Source organism: Hyla sarda, chromosome 1 (genome assembly GCF_029499605.1).
Source record: "Hyla sarda isolate aHylSar1 chromosome 1, aHylSar1.hap1, whole genome shotgun sequence".
Lineage (NCBI taxonomy): Eukaryota > Metazoa > Chordata > Amphibia > Anura > Hylidae > Hyla > Hyla sarda.
The window spans coordinates 281,154,177-281,177,560 of NC_079189.1; the positions used below are offsets into that span (position 1 = coordinate 281,154,177).

The following is a 23,384-nucleotide window of genomic DNA, read 5'->3' on the forward strand; positions in this document are numbered from 1 at the left end:
TGGATTGGTCCACTGGGGAGATCAAGAGTTGGGGGCCCTCTTGTTCCAAGGACTGCCTAAGACCGGTTCCCAGTAACCCTTGCCGTGACTCTGTGGTTCCTCCTGTAACCGGCCTCCCTAAGGCCTATATGGACTTTGCGGATGTTTTTTGCAAAAAACAAGCTGAGACTCTACCTCCTCACAGGCCTTATGATTGTCCTATCGACCTCCTCCCGGGCACTACTCCACCCCGGGGCAGAATTTATCCTCTGTCCGCCCCAGAGACTCTTGCCATGTCTGAATACGTCCAGGAAAATTTAAAAAAGGGCTTTATCCGTAAATCCTCCTCTCCTGCCGGAGCCGGATTTTTCTTTGTGTCCAAAAAAGATGGCTCTCTACGTCCTTGCATTGACTACCGCGGTCTTAATAAAATCACGGTTAAGAACCGCTACCCCCTACCCCTCATCTCTGAACTCTTTGATCGCCTCCAAGGTGCCCACATCTTTACCAAACTGGACTTAAGAGGTGCTTATAATCTCATCCGCATCAGAGAGGGGGATGAATGGAAAACGGCATTTAACACTAGAGATGGACACTTTGAGTATCTGGTCATGCCCTTTGGCCTGTGCAACGCCCCTGCCGTCTTCCAAGACTTTGTTAATGAAATTTTTCGTGATCTCTTATACTCCTGTGTTGTTGTATATCTGGACGATATCCTGATTTTTTCTGCCAATCTAGAAGAACACCGCCAGCATGTCCGTATGGTTCTTCAGAGACTTCGTGATAATCAACTCTATGCCAAAATAGAGAAATGTCTGTTTGAATGCCAATCTCTTCCTTTCCTAGGATACTTGGTCTCTGGCCAGGGACTACAAATGGATCCAGACAAACTCTCTGCCGTTTTAGATTGGCCACGCCCCTCCGGACTCCGTGCTATCCAACGTTTTTTGGGGTTCGCCAATTATTACAGGCAATTTATTCCACATTTTTCTACCGTTGTGGCTCCTATCGTGGCTTTAACCAAAAAAAATGCCGATCCCAAGTCTTGGCCTCCTCAAGCGGAAGACGCCTTTAAACGGCTCAAGTCTGCCTTTTCTTCGGCTCCTGTGCTCTCCAGACCTGACCCATCTAAACCCTTCCTATTGGAGGTTGATGCCTCCTCAGTGGGAGCTGGAGCTGTCCTTCTACAAAAAAATTCTGTTACTTGTGGTTTTTTTTCTAGGACCTTCTCTCCGGCGGAGAGGAACTACTCCATCGGGGATCGAGAGCTTCTAGCCATTAAATTAGCACTTGAGGAATGGAGGCATCTGCTGGAGGGATCAAGATTTCCAGTTATTATTTACACCGACCACAAGAACCTCTCCTACCTCCAGTCTGCCCAACGGCTGAATCCTCGCCAGGCCAGGTGGTCCCTGTTCTTTGCCCGATTTAATTTTGAAATTCACTTTCGGCCTGCCGATAAGAACATTAGGGCCGATGCTCTCTCTCGTTCCTCGGATGCTTCTGAAGTTGAACTCTCTCCGCAACACATCATTCCTCCTGACTGCCTGATTTCCACTTCTCCAGCCTCCATCAGGCAAACTCCTCCAGGAAAGACCTTCGTTTCTCCACGCCAACGCCTCGGAATCCTCAAATGGGGTCACTCCTCCCATCTCGCAGGTCATGCAGGCATCAAGAAATCTGTGCAACTCATCTCTCGCTTCTATTGGTGGCCGACTCTGGAGACGGATGTTGTGGACTTTGTGCGAGCCTGCACTATCTGTGCCCGGGATAAGACTCCTCGCCAGAAGCCCGCTGGTTTTCTTCATCCTCTGCCTGTCCCCGAACAGCCTTGGTCTCTGATTGGTATGGATTTTATTACTGACTTACCCCCATCCCGTGGCAATACTGTTATTTGGGTGGTCGTTGATCGATTCTCCAAAATGGCACATTTCATCCCTCTTCCTGGTCTTCCTTCAGCGCCTCAGTTGGCTAAACAATTTTTTGTACACATTTTTCGTCTTCACGGGTTGCCTACGCAGATCGTCTCGGATAGAGGCGTCCAATTCGTGTCTAAATTCTGGAGGGCTCTCTGTAAACAACTCAAGATTAAATTAAATTTTTCTTCTGCATATCATCCTCAATCCAATGGACAAGTAGAAAGAGTTAACCAGGTCTTGGGTGATTATTTACGACATTTTGTTTCCTCCCGCCAGGATGACTGGGCAGATCTTCTACCATGGGCCGAATTCTCGTATAACTTCAGAGTCTCTGAATCTTCCTCCAAATCCCCATTTTTCGTGGTGTACGGCCGTCACCCTCTTCCCCCCCTCCCTACCCCCTTGCCCTCTGGTCTGCCCGCTGTGGATGAAATTTCTTGTGATCTTTCCATCATATGGAGAGAGACCCAAAATTCTCTCTTACAGGCTTCATCACGCATGAAGAAGTTCGCGGATAAGAAAAGAAGAGCTCCTTCCATTTTTTCCCCTGGAGACAAGGTATGGCTCTCCGCTAAATATGTCCGCTTCCGTGTCCCTAGCTACAAGTTGGGACCACGCTATCTTGGTCCTTTCAAAATTTTGTGCCAGATTAATCCTGTCTCTTACAAACTTCTTCTTCCTCCTTCTCTTCGTATTCCTAATGCCTTTCACGTTTCTCTTCTTAAACCACTTATCATCAACCGTTTCTCTCCCAAATCTGTTCCCCCCACTCCTGTTTCCGGCTCCTCGGACATCTTCTCCGTCAAAGAGATTCTGGCATCAAAAAAGGTCAGAGGGAAAACTTTTTTTTTAGTTGATTGGGAGGGTTGTGGTCCAGAAGAGAGATCCTGGGAACCTGAGGACAATATCCTAGACAAAAGTCTGCTCCTCAGGTTCTCAGGCTCTAAGAAGAGGGGGAGACCCAAGGGGGGGGGTACTGTTACGCCGAGCGCTCCGGGTCCCCGCTCCTCCCCGGAGCGCTCGCTACACTCTCCTCACTGCAGCGCTCCGGTCAGATCCACTGACCCGGGGCGCTGCGATACCGCCTCCAGCCGGGATGCGATTCGCGATGCGGGTAGCGCCCGCTCGCGATGCGCACCCCGGCTCCCGTACCTGACTCGCTCTCCGTCGGTCCTGTCCCGGCGCGCGCGGCCCCGCTCCCTAGGGCGCGCGCGCGCCGGGTCTTTGCGATTTAAAGGGCCACTGCGCCGCTGATTGGCGCAGTGGTTCCAATTAGTATGTTCACCTGTGCACTTCCCTATATCACCTCACTTCCCCTGCACTCCCTTGCCGGATCTTGTTGCCATCGTGCCAGTGAAAGCGTTTCCTTGTATGTTCCTAGCCTGTGTTCCAGACCTCCTGCCGTTGCCCCTGACTACGATCCTTGCTGCCTGCCCCGACCTTCTGCTACGTCCGACCTTGCTTCTGTCTACTCCCTTGTACCGCGCCTATCTTCAGCAGCCAGAGAGGTTGAGCCGTTGCTAGTGGATACGACCTGGTCACTACCGCCGCAGCAAGACCATCCCGCTTTGCGGCGGGCTCTGGTGAAAACCAGTAGTGACTTAGAACCGATCCACTAGCACGGTCCACGCCAATCCCTCTCTGGCACAGAGGATCCACTACCTGCCAGCCGGCATCGTGACACACCTGGAGAACTTGTGGATGAAGTTTCCGATTCGGCCTCTGATTCAGAGGACCGCATGGATATGTCTGACATGGTGCACTCATTGGTCTCAGCCATAAGAGACACCTTCCATCTAGGGGACCAGGAACTTTGGACGTGGCTCCAGAAGTTTCCTTTCATCGTGCCCAACCTCCAGGGCTGCCTCACCTCGTTCCCATTAACCCGGAGAACTTGTGGATGAGGTTTCTGATTCGGCCGAATGTGGACGCCGCCTTCAGGAAGTGAGGCGACGGGCGGAAAAGAGTTCTTTATTAGCTCTGAATAGGGCTCACAGAACCGCTTCCGTCGTAAGTCCTCCTTTGGGTTCTGCGGACCTTTGGTGTGACCAAAGGGTACCAACAAAGGGTCCAGGTGGGCGCCTTCATGGGAAGATGGCTCCCTCCTTCCGGACCTGTCCCTCCCGGGGGTTGGCTATCCGTTCCGGCCGTTTTGCGGCCCCATCAGGCACCCATAGGCCTTCCTCCATCTGAAGGGTCGCCCCCACCCGCCGACCTCTCTTGGGTGGTTGGTCGCCTCTTACTCTTCTTGGATGCCTGGACCACGCACATTCGGGATCCAGCTCCTTTTTTATCCAGGGAGTAATTGTCCCGGTTCCTTCAGGGGAACGTTTTCAAGATTTATTCCAACCTCTTTGTGGTCCCCAAGAAAGGAGTTTCTGTTCGCCCAATCTTGGTTCTCGAGTGTCTCAGCCAGCATCTTCGGCTTTCCCATCCCGAGTGGAGTCTCTCCGTTCGGTGCTGGTGTCCCTGGTTCATGGGGAATTTTCGTTCCTCGGTGGACATCAAGGATGCCTGCCTCCACATCTCATTGTTTCCCGGTCATCAGCGGTACCTCCGCTTTGCAGTTCCGGACGGTCATTTTCTATTGTGGCTCTCCATTTCGGTCTGACCACTTCTCCGCGGACCTTTACCAAAGTCCTGGCACCTGTGATAGTCCTTTTACGAACAACAGTTGTTTCCATGATTCCTTACTTGGACGACCTCCTGATCAGAGCTCCAGCCAGGGCCCAGATCCTGGAGAGTCTTAGTCTTAACCTCCAGATCTTGGCGTTCCTCTCTCTTGGTCGGGCTTTGCCCTACCTTATCTGTTTATTGGTCAGGTTTTGCCCTACCTTATCTGTTTCGTCCCTTTCCTCTCTTTTTGGGGTCCTGAGGAAACTCACAGCAGAGGGCGATCCCGCCATTCTCGTGGCCCAGCTGGCCCTGGTACGTCGTTGTGGTCAGGCTCCTGAACTATTTATCGCTGCGCCTTCCCTATCATCCAGACCTCCTATATCAGGTCTCCTGTGCCACCCCTATTTACCATCTCTGCTTTTGACGGCGTGGCGGTTGAGACAGCGGTTCTGAGGACCCGCGGTTTCTCTTCCCAAGTGGTTCGCACCATGCTGAGGGCTCACAAGCCATCCTCGGCAGAGATTTACCACCATACCTGGCGGTCTTATTTCTGTTGGTGTGAAACTCAGCCTTTTTCTCCGGTCGTGGTTGGCTTTCAGCTCCCTTAGGGGTCAAAGGTTCGGCCGTTTCCATTCTTTTTCAAAGTTCTCTGGCGTTCATTTATCATGTCCAAACTTAGTTCAGGGAGTGGCACAAGCTGCCCTTCCTTATCAGTCCCCTTTTTGCCCTTAGGACTTGCACTTGGTCTTAGATGCCCTGCAAGGCCCCCCTTTTGAACCTCGCAGGGACATTTCTCTTTGCCTCCTTCCCCGGAAGGTGGCATTCCCTATTGCTCTTCCCTCTGTTAGGAGGGTGTCAGAGCTGGCAGCTCTCTCCTGCCGTTCTCCATTCCTGGTTATATACCAGGACAAGTTGTTTTGTTTTCCGTCCAGGTCCGTCCTCGTACCTGATATGGTTTTGACTTTTTCATCTCAATGAGAACATCGTCCTATCGTCCTACCGTCCTTTTGTCCAGCCCCTTCTCATCACTGGAAGCGTTTGTTCCACAACCTGTTGTGGTCGTTGGACAAAATAACCATTTTGGGAGCTTACCGCTGCAAGGGGAAGATCCCACTCTTCAGGGTTTCGGCTCATTCCACCAGTTTTTCGGGTCATCCTGGGCCCTCCACTACGTGGCTTCGGCCTTGCAGTTCTGTAGGGCGTCCGCGTGGTCGTATTTGCACTCTTTATCAAGGTGCTACCAGATTCATACCTTCGCATCAGCTGATGCTACTCTGAGCCGTAAGACGTTGCAGGCAGCGGTGGTCCAACCGTGCAACCGTCTGATTCCTTACCCACCCAAGGGACGACTTTGGTACGTCCCATGGTCTGTGTCCCCCAATGGAGCCGAAAGAGAAAAGGAGATTTTTTATGCTTACCGTAAAATCTCTTTCTCGAAGGATCCATTGGGGGACACAGCTCCCGCCCTTTTCTGGTGTTCCTATTTCAGTTATCTGTCCGAAGGGTGTTCAGTTGCCTTTTCTTCTGGTTGCTCGGACAGTTTGTGGTTTGCTCTTGACCTGTCGGTCTTCTCCTATTGCTCTGGAACTAAAACTGATTAGCTCAGGTGCCTGTGTATATCCTGCTGGGAGGAGCCGACTTTTCTTGTTGCCATAGTGTCAAGCCTCCTAGTGACAGCAGCAGCATACACCCATGGTCTGTGTCCCCCAATCTTCGAGAAAGATTTTATGGTAAGCATAAAAAATCTCCTTATTCCAAAGAAATTATATATTGATTTACATAAACAATATGTCTATTTTATGTTTCCATCATAAAGTTGACATGTTTTTACTTTTGGAAGACATCAGAGGGCTTCAAAGTATAGCATCAATTTTCCAATATTTCACAAAATTTTCAAAATCGAAATTTTTCAGGGACGAGTTCTGTTTTGAAGTGGATTTGAAGGGCCTTCATATTAGAAATACCCCATAAATGACCCCATTATAAAAACTGCACCCCTCAAAGTATTCAAAAGGTTTGTTAACCCTTTAGGTGTTTCACAGGAATAGCAGCAAATTGAAGGAGAAAATTCAAAATCTTCATTTTTTACACTGGCATGTTGTTGTAGACCCAGTTATTTAATTTTTACAAGGGGTAAAAGGAGAGAAATCTTCCTAAAATGTGTAACCCAATTTCTCTCGAGTAAGAAAATACCTCATATGTGTATGTCAAGTGTTTGGCGGACGCAGTAGAGGGCTCAGAAGGGAAGGAGCGACAGTGGGATTTAGGAAATTGAGTTTTTCTAAAATAGTTTTTGGGGGGCATGTCACATTTAGGACGCCCCTATGGTGCCAGAACAGCAAAAAAAAAAAAAAAAAAAAACAACATGGCATACTATTTTGGAAACTACACCCTTCAAGGCACGTAACAAGGGGTCCAGTGAGCCTTAACACCCCACAGGTGTTTGACGACTTTTCGTTAAAGTTGGATGTGTAAATGACTTTTTTTTCACTAAAATGCTAGTTTTCCCTCAAATGTAAAATTTTTACAAGGGATAATAGGATAAAAATGCCCCCCAAAATTTGTAGCCCCATCTCTTCTGAATATGGAAATTCCCCATGTTAGGACGTAAAATGCTCTGCGGGCGAACTACAAATGCTCAGGAGAGAAGGAGTGCCATTGAGCTTTTGGAAAAAAAAGCATTGTAGTTCGCCCGCAGAGCACTTTACATCCACATATGGGGTATCTTCTTACATATTTTTGGGGGCTTTTTTCCTATTTTCCCTTGTGAAAATGAAAAATTTAGGGTAACACCAGCATTTTTGTGAAAAATGTATTTTTTTTTTTCATTTTTCCATCCAACTTTGAAGAATTTTCATTAAACACCTGTGGGGTGTTAAGGCGCACTATACCTCTAGTTACGTTCCGTGAGGGGTGTAGTTTCCAAAATGAGGTCACATGTGGGTATTTCTTTTTTTGCGTTTATGTCAGAACCGCTGTAAAATCAGTCACCCCTGTGGAAATCACCAATTTAGGCCTCAAATGTACATAGTGCACTCCCACTCCTGAGCCTTGTTACATGCCCACAGAGCATTTTACACCCACATATGGGGTATTTCCATACTCAGGAGAAATTGCGTTACAAATTTTGTTTTTTCCTTTTAACGCTTGTGAAAATAAAAAGTATGGGGCCACACCAGCATGTTAGTGTAAATTTTTTTTTTTACACTAACAAGCTGGTATAGCCCCCAACTTTTCCTTTTCATAAGGGGTAAAAGGAGAAAAGTCCCCCAAAATTTGTAGTGCAATTTCTCCCGAGTACGGAAATACCCCATATGTGGCCCTAAACTTTTTTCTTGAAATACGACAGGGCTCTGAAGTGAGAGAGCGCCATGCGCATTTGAGGACTAAATTAGGGATTGCATAGGGGTGGACATAGGGGTATTCTATGCCAGTGATTACCAAACAGGGTGCCTCCAGCTGTTGCTAAACTCCCAGCATGTCTGGACAGTCAGTGGCTGTACGGAAATGCTGTGAGTTGTTGTTTTGCAACAGCTGGAGGCTCAGTTTTGGAAACACTGCCGTACAATACGTTTTTCATTTTTATTGGCGGGGGCAGTGTAAGGGAGTGTATATGTTGTGTTTTACCCTTTATTATGTGTTAGTGTACAGTGTGTTTCCCGCTAGGAGTTTGCACTGCGGCGAAAAATTTGCCACAGCTTAATCTTCAAGCAGGAAACTTACTGTAAACCTGCCCGTGTGAATGTACCCTGTACATTCACATGGGGGGGAGGGGGGGCAAACTTCCAGCTGTTTCAAAATTACAACTCCCAGCATGTACTGACAGACCGTGCATGCTGGGAGTTGTACTTTTGCAACAGCTGGAGGCACACTGGTTGGAAAACCTTCAGTTTTGTTCTGTTACTTAACTCAGTATTTTCCAATTAGTGTGTCTCCAGCTGTTGCAAAACTACAACTCCCAGCCTGTACTGATCGCCGAAGGGCATGCTGGAAGATGTAGTTGTGCAACAGCTGGAGGAACACAACTACAACTCCCAACATGCCGAGACAGCTGTTTGGGAATGCTGGGATTTGCAGTTTTGCTACATCTGGAGGGCTACAGTTTAGAGTCCACTGCACAGTGATCTCCAAACTGTGGCCCTCCAGATGTTGCAAAACTACAAATCCCAGCATGCACAAATAGCAAACTGCTGTGTGGGCATGCTAGGAGTTGTAGTCTTGCAAGATCTAGAGGGCTACAGTTTGGAGATCACTATGCAGTGGTCTCTAAATTGTAGACCTCCAGCTGTTGCAAAACTACAACTCTGTCTGGGCATGGTAGTTGTAGTTTTGCAACATCTGGAGGGCTACAGTTATGAGACCACTGTATAGTGGTCTCAAACTGTAGCCCTCCAGATGTTGCTAGGCAACTCGCCGTCTTCCGTAGGATCCAGGGAGCCAGCTGCACGACATGGCCGCCCGCCGATCACTGTCACCTGCAGCCTCCGCAGATCGGTAAGTGACCTTCGGTGCCGGTCCCTGTCGGTTTCCCCGTCCTGCCCCACCTATTGTGGGTGGACAGAACGGGGGAAACCGAAAGTAAACCCCCCTACCCCCGATCTTCTATTGGTCGTCGCATCTAAACGACCAATAGCAAGGATAGGAGGGGTGGCACCCATGCCACCTCACTCCTATCCATTCAGGGGGATCATCTGTGTCTTGGACAACTGCGATCCCCCATATATTCCGGGTCACCATAGACCCGGAATCGTCCAAATCGCAAGTGTGAATTCACTTGCGATTTGCCGCAATCGCCTACATGGTGGGTGAGTGGGGGGTGGGGGTTTGTCTGATGACCCCCCTGGGCGTTTGCACGGGATACGTCAAGGGTCCTTATGAGATTAAACTGATTGTGGTGAACTAATGCCTATATGTATGTGTAGTGACCCAGAGTTGGGGCGTGACCACAGGAAGTGAAGGGTGTAGGTGGATGGGGCAGATCGTATTAACCCCAGGGGCAAGATGGTATTAACCCCTAATGTTCGTGACACCAAAGTGTTTTTTGGGGGATCGGTAACCACACAAACGATATCCCTGTTATCCCAAGGTTAGGCAGAGCAAGAAGAGTCCACGACCAGGTTATGGTTATCGGAGGCTTTACTGATGTCAGACAGTTGTTACAGTCTTTGCAGCTAGGCCAGAATCCCAGAGAGTCAGCCAGTAACATTTAAAGGGCTTTTCAGCTTGCTTGGGGTTGCAATACTGTTGGATCAGACTTCCATGCAGCCACTCTGACTAGAATTGACTTGATTGGTAACTTGACTTGGTTGTAGGTAGAGACAGTAGACATAGATGGCCGGACTTCCTGACATATACAGGCTTGAGGCCTCCAGGTGTACTGGATGCTGAATCTGAGGTGTCTGTGCCTCAGTAGGAAGAGTGGTAGAAGAGGCGGAGCAAGAAGCCCATAGGGCAAGTAGCAGATCAGGTGGTCAACTGGTGCTCTCTAACACTTAAAACCAAACACATCATGTGAACATAACAGGTGATATCTCCAAAAAGGTCCTTTATACACAGTACATAATATTATACTGACTATACACAGTAACACTAGCTTCAATACTGGGGGAGGCACTGCAGGAGAGCCCCTGTGACAAGGTATCTGACCTTACGTGGACCGTTGGGACCTATGCAGCACCATCTCTTGGGACTCAGGAACGCCTCCTTCAGAAGCTCTTGACTCAATTGGACTTGCAGGAGACTCTCCCTCTTCCATGACTGACACAGGTAGTAACTCTGGACTGGCAGCGCTTGGACTTGAGGACATAGACCTGGTGAGGCAGGTGGTCTAGAGACAGGGGTATAGACTGGTGCTCACGGTGACAGGACTTGAGCTGGTGAGGTGACTAGAGTGGGTTGCACCAGTCCCTGAGTTGGCATGAGGCCGAAGATTGCAGGCTGGTTGGGAAAGAACATGGGTACTTCCATGGATGGGTGGATCCCTTCTCCGGGCACATACTCCCTCGCAGGTCTGGTTGATGGTGGTGAATGCACAGGCAGGTTTTCTTTGTGACTTAGTATGATTCTGTTATGATGAACTTACCCTGACTTCTGAATCTGGATAACGGTACAGCCGTCACAGTGTAAGGCTCCGTTTCTCAGATGGTGTCCAATTTGTGGGTCCTCGGGAACTTCCGCAGCCAGACCTTGTCGTCTATTTGGAGAGGTTTGGCGGAGGCATGACGGTTGTAGTCCTGCTGCTGCCTCTGTTGAGGCTTACCCATTTTTTTGTGGACAATCTCTTTTGCTTCCTGGATCCTTCGTTGGTGGTCGGAGCCACTCCATAGAAGCTTACGGAGAGTTGTTATATGGAGCTTGGAGTCCAAACTCCCAGTCCTTTGGCCACTGGCCGTGTCGGCCCATCATCAGGTAGAACAGAGTATATCCAGTAGAACACTGGATTGTGTTATTGTAGATCTCTAACAATTCTGGTAACAACCAGAGCCACTCTTAGTGTTTGGACACAGACGCTGCTTGCAGAATGTGGATGAAAACTTTATTAATACACTCACAGAGCCCGTTCCCTTCAGGATGATAGGCAGTCGTCCGAAGTTTCTTGCAGGCATGGAATTGACAGTCCCTGGAAGAGTTGGGCCTCGAAGGCCGTTCCTCGGTCAGTTAGGACAAACTCCAGACATCCAAGGATCTGCACCCAATGAGAGTAGATCTGGATCGTGGTTTAGGCTGTGAGATCTTTAACGGGCACGACAACAACCCACTTGGAGTAGTGACCCACCATGGTGAGAGCATATGTGTACCTGGACCGGGTAGGAGACAACCTGACATGGTCTAGTGCGACCAACTGGCTTTTCACTCTGGAATGGAGGGGTGCTCTGGCATCCTTGCGCCCGGTCTTGGTGACGTTGCAGACAGCACACTCACCGCACCACTTCTCAATGTCGCTCCACATCCCGATCCAGTAGAACCTTCACTTGACAGTAGCTTCAGTCTTGTGGACTCCCAAGTGTCCCGACTGATCGTGGAAGGCATTGAGGACCATCACTGCAACCCTTCGGGGAACCAGGATCTGATGAAGTCATTAACCTGAAACCGGATCCAAAGAGTTTAGGTACAACAGTACTTTGTGTGAAAAAACAGTCGCTTCCTGTCGCCATAGACGCTTCAATTTGTAGTTGCCCTGAGCCTGGCGTAGACTGGTTGGCCCCTTTTTCATCAGAAGGTAGTCCAACAGATCCCCCCATGACTCAACTTTCTTCTTGCAGAGTCTTCCAGGTATATAGGTATTCCTTGACCTTCTCGGACCTGGGTCCATCCTCTCCAAGGGTGGTCGCAGTATTCTAACTCACAAATCTCTGGTAGAACGGGGGCATTTCCATGTCTTCCCACTCATCTTCGACAGGTGGTTCCTCCCCGGGGGTCATTCGAGATAGTACATCGGCATTGACATTCAACTTGCCACTTCTGTACTTGATAGTGAAGTTTTAAATTTGCCAACCTTGAAGCCCAACGCTGTTCAATGGCACCCAGTTTGGCCGCGTTCAGGTGGGCCAATGGATTATTATCTATGTAGACAGTGAATGGCATGGCAGCCAAGTAATCTTTGAAGTTCTCAGTCACAGCCCATTCAAGGGCAAGGAGTTTCAGCTTGAAAGAAATTGGCATCGTTCTTCTCTGCTCCTTGCAGATTACAACTGGCATAGGCTATCACTCGCATTTGTCCCCCCTGGACTTGGGATAGGACTGCCCCTAAACCCTCAAAGCTGGCATCAGTATACAGCAGGAACGGTTGAGTGTAGTCTGATACGCCAGGATGGGTGGTTCTCGGCTTGGAATGCTGTCTCTTGCTCCTTGGTCCACTCCACAGGTAACTTCCCACTGTAGTTATTTTTCGCCGTGACCCTTAAGAGAGCTGTAAGGGGTTCTGCAACCTGGGCAAAGTGATGAATGAAGCGGTGGTAGTAGCCAGCAAGTCTTAGGAAGCTCCGGACATCTTTCACTGTGTGCGAGATAGGCCATTTCTTGACAATGTCCCCTTCTCTGGATAAGGCTGGACTCCCTCGGCGCTAACAACATGGCTTAGGTAGTGTACCTGAGGTTTAAGCAGATGGCACTTGGAGGGCTTGATCTTCAATCCATGTTTGATCAGAACTTGGAAGATGCCGCCAGATGACAGTGGTGCTCCTGGTAGAACTTTGAGTACACAATCACATCATCAAGGTACAATAGGACACTCTGGAATTTAGATGGCCCAAGCATCGTTCCATCAGCCGCTGGAAAGTAGCAGGGGCATTGCACAGCCAGAACGGCATACTCTTGAACTCTAACCAACCCATGGGTGTCATGAAGGCTGTCTTCTCTCGGTCTTCTACAGCCATAGGCACTTGCCAATACCCACTGGTCAAGTCCAAGCGGTCGATCCAAGGGCAGTGAGTGACTTCGATCCTTGCAAGGGCATAAGCGTCCTTATGTGTGACAGTGTTCAGCTTCCTGTAGTCGACACAAGGACAAGGGGTACTGCCAGGGACTGACTTCTTTGAATGACATCCGCATCCATCATGTCGACTAGCATCTTCTTGACAGTTTGGTACATGCCTGGCGTGACCGAGCGGTGTCTGTCTTTGATTGGTGGACTGTCGCCTGTCAAAATCCGATGCTGCATCATGGATGTACGTCCAAAGTCTGTAGGATGCATGCTGAAAGCTTCTTGGTACCTCTTGGTGACATTGATGACTCCCTTAACTTGATCCCTCGGAGTAGTTTCATCTCCCACTTGAAGTTGTGCCCACCAGGGCTCAGGGGGACTTTCGGTGGAACCAGGAGTCACTTGAGCTGTTCGTTGCTGAGCCATCTTGTGTTTTGATAGGATGTCACTTGACTCCAGAAGATACAGCTTGGCGACTGGAGTGTATTTCGGTAGGACTGTAGCCACACTGGACAGGTTGACTAGTCGGACTTGAACTCTCCCATTCATAACTGTGACAAGAGTACTTGCTGCTCGCACAAGAGGATGATCCTCTAGTTGTATAGGCTCCTGCAGCGCTTGATAATCCATGTTTCCCACTCCAGGACGTGCACGGCACCAAAGGACTGTCTCTGTGTTGGGTTGTAAGGTCACCGACCAGAGGTCTTGAATTCACACTTTGCAAACTTCTCCCTACCGAATGGCATACTTCTCCGCTTGGAGAACCTTCAAATGGTGCTGCGCAGTTCGCTGGCCTGAGGGGGACATGTAAGGGAGAGAGGCATGCAAGGAATCTACAATGTCAGTTTCATGATATTAAGAGAAGTTACATTAATTCGATTCGTAACGAACTTCTAGGCTCTGCGTTTGCTGACTTTAGCCTGCATAAATTATTTCAGCTTTCAGGTGCTCCGGCGGGCTGGAAAAGGTGGATACAGTCCTAGGAGAGAATCCCGACCACTAGAGGAGCAGGTGTCCCCACTGCTGGCGATGAAGGAGCGTTGTAATCAAGTGGATCTGGAGAGTTGGGTGCTGGCATCTTGTCGATTGTTTGAGTGCGCTGTCGCTTTAAGAAGATTTGGGTGCGCTGGCCCTTTAAGATGCTTGGCAATATGCGGCAGTGATTTAAACCTTGATTAACAGGAACCCTCTTATGCAGCGAGTGCCTGTGGATTTCGTTGGGCACTACGGGATTAATGCTAGCTGCCACCGGTGCTGGAGATTGATTGCGGGAGATCGTTTGTTTATGCAGAGTCTGCACTGCAGCGGGTACTTGCCGGTTATATTGCAGAGCTGGGCGCAGCTGCCGGACCCTTCAATATGGCTGCGCCCATGGAACTTCCTGTTTGGTCTGGTTGGTAAAGTCTTCCCCCATGCAACACGGGCGGATCTTTAGTCCTGGCTCGCACACTGAAGAGGAGTCACTGCTGGGGACTGACGGGGCGGAGCTGCGGCCACTTGCACGCTGGAAACACAGGACTCTGTTTAACCCCTTCAGGTACTGGCTTCACACACTTGGCAATAACAATTAGCAGTCTTTCACCTCCCCCACTATTTTATCCGTGCCACGGTAAAGACACACTTTAGTAACACAATCCCGTACAATCTTCTGGCGCAAACTTTTTCACAACTGCATGCAATTTTCTTTGGACACAGTTCAGACTCAGACTAAGGGGGAGGACTTGCGTCTTTATAGTTAAGGCACACACCTGTATCCTGTTAACTGGTGGCTTTGTGGTTAAATGGTTAAGGCACACACTCTTATCGTGTTCTTGACGCCAAAGTTGTGGTAACCCCGAGTTGTGGGGTGACCACGGGGCGTGAAGGGTGTAGTGGATTGGGCAGATGGTATTAACCCCAGGGGCAAGATGGTATTAACCCCTAATTTTAATGACACCAAAGTCGTTTTTGGGGATCGGTAACCACCCAAACGATATCCCTGTTATCCCAAGGTTAGGCAGGGCAAGAAGAGTCCACGACCAGGTTATGGTTAACGGAGGCTTTACTGAGGTCAGACAGTTGTTACAGTCTTTACAGCTAGGCCAGAATCCCAGAGAGTCAGCCAGTAACATGGAAAGGGCCCTGCAGCTTGCTTGGGGTTGGAATACTTTTGGATCAGACTTCCATGCAGCCACTCTGACTAGAATTGACTTGATTGGTAACTTGACTTGGTTGAAGGTAGAAACAGTAGACATAGATGGCCGGACTTCCTGACATATACAGGCTTGAGGCCTCCAGGTGTACTGGATGCTGAATCTGAGGTGTCTGTGCCTCAGTAGGAAGAGTGGTAGAAGAGGCAGATTGTAATGGCTCCCTCTCTTATAAAGGGGGCTGAGCAAGAAGCCCATAGGGCAAGCTGCAGGTCAGTTGGTCAACTGGTGCTCTCTGGGTAACATAACATCATGTGAACATAACAGGTGATACCTTCAAAAGGTCCTTTATACTTTATACACATAGTACACATTATACTGACTATACACAGTAACACTAGCTTCAATACTGGGGGAGGCACTGCAGGAGAGCCCCTGTGACAATGAGGGACTTAACCTGACAGGGCCTAAGTACTGTACAGGCTTATATCCTGTACTGGGACATTACATATGTAACATGCCTTTGTACATACCACATGACTACCATTGTATAAATGAGAGAATATGGTACCGCTGGAATCATAACGGCACGTAGGAAAAAGATAACACTATATTCAAACCACATTGTGTATTAGCCCCCATAAAGCTACGACAAAACAAAAAATATATAAATTTAGTAATGAAGTGATCACTATTACCTATGGTGATATACTATACCTTTAGAATAAAGATCTGTTAGTATACCATAGATTCTTTCTGTTGCTCATAGCAACCAGTTGGGGCTCAGCTATCATTTTTCCAGAGCTCATTTATACACCAAAGTTGAGCTCCGATTGGTTGCTATTAACAGCAAAGACAGTCTTACTATTATACAGATTGATAAACCTCCCCAAATATGTTATTCATGCCGAACCTAAGCATGGTGTAAAAAACAATGGTATAATTGCTGTTATTTCCATTCCCTCAAGAAAAAATAAAGTGACTTACAATTAATGTTTTCTCTGATAGTAGTCTCTTGCTTTCCATTTCTTCTCCATTTGATACAGAGTACCTCCTCCTGTGTGCTTAGGATCTAAATGATCTGTACAGTAAGATGGAGCATTATAACCATGTGTAGAAAAACCCAGTTGGTGGCCTCACAGAAAATATACAGGCACATTCACTGTTCCTATTTTATTCTTAAATTGTCCTTGTCATGTCAACAGTCAGAGACTAAGACTTCCACCGATAATTAGAAGGGGCAGGGAGAACCGAAAGCGAGCTTCAATTCCTAGCTTGCAGTTATCACCATCCTTACCGGTCATTTAGTATTATACTTTATAAGGCTGGACTAAAAGACCTATAAGGACAGTGATTGCTGCATGCTGGGGATTGAAGTGCGCTGCTACTTGTTCCTGCTCGTTCTAATTATCAGTGGGAGTCTCAGCACTGCTTCATAGGATGGCCCCATAAACTGAGATGTCCTTAAAGTGTTCCTATTATTTAAAAAAAGAAAAACTTTGTTACAGATACACATTAAAAGTTTTGAACGGTCGTATTGAAGTGCACTACTGCATGCTTTTCCTCACACGTTCTAATGGTTGGTGAAACCTCGACTGATCGAAACTTTTTTGAAATAATGGAGACACTTTAAGGAATAAACTGTATTGTTTGTATGAGGAAGCATTTGAAATATTAAAAGTTTGTAATTTTTTTCATTATGTTTTGGTACAGGTGAATGCAGATTACGCTGTGAAGATGTGGCTAGATGCATGATGAAAGGCATTTTACCTGCTGCCGAGAAGACAAATCTAAAATGCCTCTCTTGTGTGCGACTCATTACATACAGCCCATATATTTATCATGTCTTTTGTGCGGAGTTGCAGAAATACTTCATCTGATCAATAAAGAATGTTATGGTGTTTGGTGAGTAGAAACATGTCATAAACATGTTTCTACTCACCATAACATTCATATATATATGTGGTAAGCTTGGGGGTGTAGGGTAGGTAGTGTATAGCTGTGCAGTGATGAAAGGGTGTTGGATTAACCCTTAACTGTCATGACGCCAGGGTGCGGGTTTCTCTCTGTGCTGGATGATCGGATCACTGCGGCAGCGCTGCGGGCGATCTGATCATTCATTTTAATGACCGCGATGCTGCAGGTGCTGTGATCTGTATTGATCACAGCATCTGAGAGGTTAATGGCGGACATCCGCAGGATCGCAGGATGCCTCTCTTGTGTGCGACTCATTACATACAGCCCATATATTTATCATGTCTTTTGTGCGGAGTTGCAGAAATACTTCATCTGATCAATAAAGAATGTTATGGTGTTTGGTGAGTAGAAACATGTCATAAACATGTTTCTACTCACCATAACATTCATATATATATGTGGTAAGCTTGGGGGTGTAGGGTAGGTAGTGTATAGCTGTGCAGTGATGAAAGGGTGTTGGATTAACCCTTAACTGTCATGACGCCAGGGTGCGGGTTTCTCTCTGTATATATATCCTACCACCACCCATCCAAGGAACGATAGGGAGGAATAAAGGATTGTCCATAACCAGAATTTTAGTAAACTGAAGATAACTTTACTGCAGATTTTATGCAGGTTAAGCGTAGTAACAGTCTTTACAGAGGACCAGACTTTAGGCTCCTCACAGCTTTGGTTGGGACCTTTTAGGGAATAAGCTTGAAGTATTTGCTTTACGCTGTTCCACTGGATCTAGGGTTATTGTTTAGGTCCAGCAGTCACGTAGGATTAGGATTGAGTTAGATTGAACTCACGGTTTTGTATTCGGCTGAAGTTAGCAGGCTTCAGGCCTAGATTTGTCTTAAAGGTATACACAGAGCTTCTCTCTCTCTGCTAGTCCAGAACCCAAGAGAGATGTTACTGCTTTGCAGACAAGAAACGAGAGCGAGGATTGGATAACAGTGCTCTTATATCTACAGGGGCAGGCTTCAAGCTTATTGGTCCCCCAGACCTGTCAGTCCTATTAAAAAGCATTGTGGTACATCACATGACATGAGCACATGACCTGGAAGGTCCTAAATCCCTTAAGGACTCAGCCCCTTTGGGCCTTAAAGACGCAGACAATTTTATTTTTACGTTTTCATTTTTTTCTCCTCGGCTTCAAAAAATCATAGCTCTTTAGTATGAGGGCTTGTTTTTTGCACGACCAGTTGTCCGGTGTAATGCCATCACTTACTTTACCATAAAATGTACGGCGCAACCAAAAAAATACTATTTGTGTGGTGAAATTAAAAAGAAAACCGCAATTTTGCTAATTTTGGAAGGTTTTTCACATTTGTTTTACTTTTTATTTATTTTATTTTCTTACTTTTATTTTTACACTTTAATAGTCCCCACAGAGGACTATTTATAGCAATCATTTGATTGCTAATCCTGTTTATTGCTATGTATAGGACATAGCACTGATCAGCATTATCGGTCATCTTCTGCTCTGGTCTGCGGGAAGGCAGATCAGAGCGGAAGACGCCGGGAAGGCAGTGGAGCAAGGTGAGGGGACCTCCGTCTGCCGTGCTGGATGATCGGATCACTGCGGCAGCGCTGCGGGCGATCTGATCATTCATTTTAATGACCGCGATGCTGCAGGTGCTGTGATCTGTATTGATCACAGCATCTGAGAGGTTAATGGCGGACATCCGCAGGATCGCGGATGTCCGCCATTACGGGCAGGTCCCTGGCTGCGATTAGCAGCCAGGACCTGCCACGCATGATCCGGGCATTGCTCCGATGCTCGCGGTTATGCTTAGGACGTAAATGTACGTCCTGGTGCGTTAAGTACCACCTCACCAGGACGTACATATACGTCCTACGTCGTTAAGGGGTTAACCTTAGCAGAACAATATAATTATTAATCATGTGACCTAAGGTCCTGTAAGCAACATTTACACTATACAATATATAAAATATATACATAAAATTAAAGGAGGAAGAGGTGACTAGGGGTTATCCCACTAAGAGCATCCTATCAGTGCGGAGGAACTCTGACTTTGGGGACTTATTACACAAGGTACAATACACGTACAGTACCGGGACACCACATTATATATATATATATATATATATATATATATATATATATATATATATAGCAAATATGATGCAGCACTCCACAGGTTGCGAAAAAAAGGTGGTTTTATTCCATCATGTGCATAGACAACGTTTCACCAGCCTCACGCTGGCTTTTTCAAGTGAATCATAGTGATACTGGTGGGTATTTATAGACCGCCCACTAGGTCATGTGACAAAGGTAATACATGATTGACATATGTAAATAAAGAGGTCATCAGAAAGCATTGTGCAAACAATAATATAAATAATATAAATCATCATCTACAGTGTTAAATACAAATAAAAGGACATCAGATCATCATCTAATATAGAATTACCGGTATTTAAGCATAATACATCAAAGTGCACTGGTAGTGATCTGTAAATCCGTGACGAGATGTGAATGCCTTCCGGGGTCCTGCCGCGATGTATCCCGGTCACAGGCGCCAATGCGCCGGACGTGAGGTGCGCATCGCTGAGGAGTAGAAGCATTTCCGGGTTCGGGTGGAGCGTAACACCAGGAGCGCGTCCTCGCATCCATGGCAACCCGACTCCGGACTTAGACGTGACTTGCGCATGCTCAGATAAGTTCATATCCTGTCAGTGAGGATTATCCCCATGCGAAAAATGAGGCCATATCAATATCGCTGTATAGATCACAGGGTGTATATAGCTTGATTGAATAATATTAAATAAAGGCATAATGTATCCATTCCTGGGGGACAGCAAAAGGTCTAGTGAGGGCTGAAAGTAAACACAGCATACACAGAGCAGGTAAGTAAACAAAGGGAAGTGCGGTCACTGTTGCTAGGGCTGGGGTTCCATATCTTGTGGTTGCCCCTAGCAACCGGCCGTAGTATGTAAAGGCAGCAGAAAAAAGGAAAGTAAGTAAATCAGAGGGAATACAGTCCCTGATACTTGGACTTAGGCTCCAAAACTCGGGGTTGTCCTTGGCAACCGACCATAGTAGTAACAAGCTGCGAAAATAGAAAAGAGGGTAATGACTAGCTCCAGTCGGCGTGTTTGGGCCGACTCCACTCTCCATACATACTAAGATGAGTTTACCGGTGTATATGAACCGGGACCGTTCTGGCATCAGCATATGTGGACCAAGATTTCCTCGGTGTGTATGGACCGATATCTGTTTCACAGTAAGATGTAGAATGAGAGGCTAAAAAATAGAGAAATGAAAATTGTTAGAGCAACCTAGCAAACTCCACCATGCAAAGACATTTGTTAATGTGCGTAGATACCGTGGTCCATAGCGTATCGGGTTCTGTATTCAGGGGGTGTCTCATGAGTATTGTCCATGGACATGGACTATCTCTGCACCTATGAAGTGGTAGCCCCATGCACATCGGGTGTTCAACCCTTCAAACCCTGTAGCCCACGCTATCTTAGGACCTGAATCTAAGTCGCACCCACATGCATGAACATTCACACTGGAGTATAGGTAGTCAGTTAATAGGTCCAATTCTCAAAAGTATAAAAAGGCAAGTATGTGGAGGGGGAGTAGAGTCAATTACCCAAAGAACAAGAAGTAAAGATTAGTAGTAGCCGAATATTTGGTTGCTGTTTCCTCAGGAATATATAATCGGAATACAATATGTGAGGTGGAGTGACGTCAAGGCAGGTACCCGGAAGGCATGTGAACTAAAACAAAAATTTAGAAAAAAGAAATTAGTAGCAAGAATAAATCACTATTCACCTCTAGCAGGGTTAATACCCCCCAACATACAGGGCTAAACCCCATTAGCGCCTCAACATCTTAGGTAAGACAGTGAACTCTACATTGAGTCCATTTGGTTTAAGTGTATTAAGGCTGTGGATCCACTTGAGTTCTCTAACCTGGAGGGATGCTATTCTATCACCCCCTCTTTTTGGGGGAGGAATATGGTCAACTATCATGCATTTTAGATCTGATTCTGTGTGTCCAGCTTCGGTAAAATGTTTAGACACAGGGAGGTCCAAACGTTTTTTTCTGATTGAATACCTGTGTTGGTTCAATCTTGTCCTGAAATCATTTTTCGTTTCACCTACATATAGGTGTTTACATGGGCACCAAAGGATGTACACAACATAATCACTATCGCACGTTAAGTAGAATTTAATGGGGAATTCTTTCTGAGTGTCAGGATGTATGAACGTGGTGCCTTTTTGTAAATACTTGCATGTAACACAGCGCAAACAGGGAAAACACCCCTTAGCTTTTACAGACAAATATTTCTGTTGTTTACCCGGTCCAGAGATGTCAGCTTTGACCAAGTGGTCTCTGAGGTTACGTGCTCTACGGTACGACATGAGTGGAGGAATTTGGAATTCCCTAATCTGTGGATAACTGTCTTTCACCAGATGCCAATGTTTCTTAATGGTTGCTGCTATGTTACTAGAGACTTCGTTGTAGGTGGAGATGAATGGTATTCTCATGGTTGGTCTTTCTTATGTGTCTTGAATTTGCCCATATGCCTTTCTGTTCTAACTTGTTGTACATGTCTAGAGATGATGTGTTTGGGATAGCCCCTCTCACTGAACTGTTTGACCATTCTGTCAACTGCGGCATCAAATTTATGGTCAGTATCAGTGATGCGGCTGGCTCTTAATAGTTGGCTATAAGGTAATGATGAGATCATAGATCTAGGGTGTGATGATTCAAATCTGAGTAGGGTATTGCAATCAGTAGGTTTATGGTAAAGATCTGTAGTCAGTCCGTTATTGAGAATGGACACCTGAGTATCCAGAAAATTAACTGTATTATCTGAGTGTGATAATGTAAACTGGAGATTGGGGTCGACACTATTGAGGTAGTTATGAAAGTTAGTCAGTTCTTCTGTTTTGCCTGTCCAGATGAGGAAGATGTCGTCAATGTATCTCCACCACCCCAGGATATTCCTGGAGTGGTGGGACACAAAAACGACATCCTCCTCAAACTCCGCCATCACTATGTTGGCATATGTGGGCGCCATGTTGCTCCCCATTGCGGTCCCACGTAGTTGAATGTAATACTCATCATTGAATGTAAAGTAATTATTTTCAAGAACAAAAGAGAGAAGTTGCATAATAAAGTCAATTTGTTGTAAGTCAAGGTTAAGTTTGTCCAGTCCTTTCCGTACTGCTCTAGTGCCTCTGTCATGTTGAATGGATGTATATAATGACACTATATCAAAGGAAGCAATACTGGCATGATCAGGAATATTCAACTTTTGAATAATAGATAGAAAATGCATTGTGTCTCTGAGGTAAGATCTGGTATTAGTAGCTAATGGTCTGAGAACTTTGTCCAAGAACATAGAGATGTGATTGGACAAAGAATTTCTCCCCGAGACAATGGGTCTCCCTGGGGGATCGACTAGGCATTTATGTATTTTAGGCAGTAGGTATAAGACTGGGGTCACAGGAAGCTCAATCAGTAAAAATTCTTTCAATTTCTCATCAATGATACCTTTAGTCAGTGCTTGATCTACTATCGAACCAATTCTCAACTGCATATCGTTTTTAGGGTCATGCTTTAATATTCTATAGACCTCCCTGTCTTTAAGCTGTCTATGTGCTTCTCTCAAGTATGTGCTCTTGTCCATGACCACAATACCGCCGCCCTTGTCAGCCGGTTTGGTGATAAGATTGTGGTCATGGACAAGTTGTTGCATAGCCAATAACTCATCATGAGTAAGATTCGGATGTTTAAGTCTAGTCTGTTGTGCTTTAATATTAAGAAAATCCCTTTTAACACAATCAACAAAAGTAGCAATTGAGTGTGATTCAACTGGAGGTTGAAAATCACTACAGGATGGTAAATTGTACTGTTTAAATTCAAACCTGTGGGACACCTGGTCTGGGATATCTTGTACACCAGGACTCTGCACAGGATGTGAATCAAACCAAACTTTAAGTTTAAGCCTACGGATAAAACTAACAAAATCCATTTCTAGTTGAAACCAGTCATTATAAGTACTAGGGCAAAAACTAAGGCCCTTAGATAGTAATGTAAGTTGTTCTTTAGTAAGACTATATGAGGAGATATTTACCACAGTTTCTGCGTTGTCTATTGATGTTTCCTTCTTTGTTGGGAAGTTTTGTGGTTCTGGGCTCGACCAGCCCTCTGCGCTCTTGTCTTTCCTGTTTCTGTGGTGCTTGCGTCCTCCTCGTCTCGGCCGCCCCCGACGGACGGCGTACCCCCTAAAAAAGGCTCCTGGTTGATTTGGCGATATCCAGTTTTATTCTGTTCAGTATCCTCATGGACCTCTCCGGCATTCTTATTGAAGT

At 46.6% G+C, this 23,384-nt stretch overlaps 1 protein-coding gene and 1 long non-coding RNA gene across 12 annotated transcripts in view; one reads left to right on the forward strand and one right to left on the reverse strand.

The window, feature by feature from the left end:
• Positions 1 to 19,100, forward strand: part of LOC130368901 (protein mono-ADP-ribosyltransferase PARP14-like) — a 380,920-nt gene extending 361,820 nt beyond the window's left edge. For all 11 annotated transcript variants that reach the window (XM_056573329.1, XM_056573349.1, XM_056573383.1 and 8 more), the window contains one exon: positions 16,779 to 19,100. In XM_056573329.1, coding sequence (XP_056429304.1) covers positions 16,779 to 16,945 — 167 coding nt within the window. In that variant the 3' untranslated portion in view covers positions 16,946 to 19,100. The remainder of the gene's footprint in view (positions 1 to 16,778) is intronic.
• A 167-nt stretch (positions 19,101 to 19,267) lies between these two features.
• LOC130305441 (uncharacterized) lies at positions 19,268 to 21,465 on the reverse strand. Its single transcript, XR_008855026.1, has 3 exons — positions 20,651 to 21,465; positions 20,190 to 20,295; positions 19,268 to 20,101 (listed from the first exon to the last, which is right to left on the reverse strand). It is a non-coding gene; the product is annotated as an uncharacterized LOC130305441 (long non-coding RNA).
• Positions 21,466 to 23,384: the final 1,919 nt, after the last annotated feature.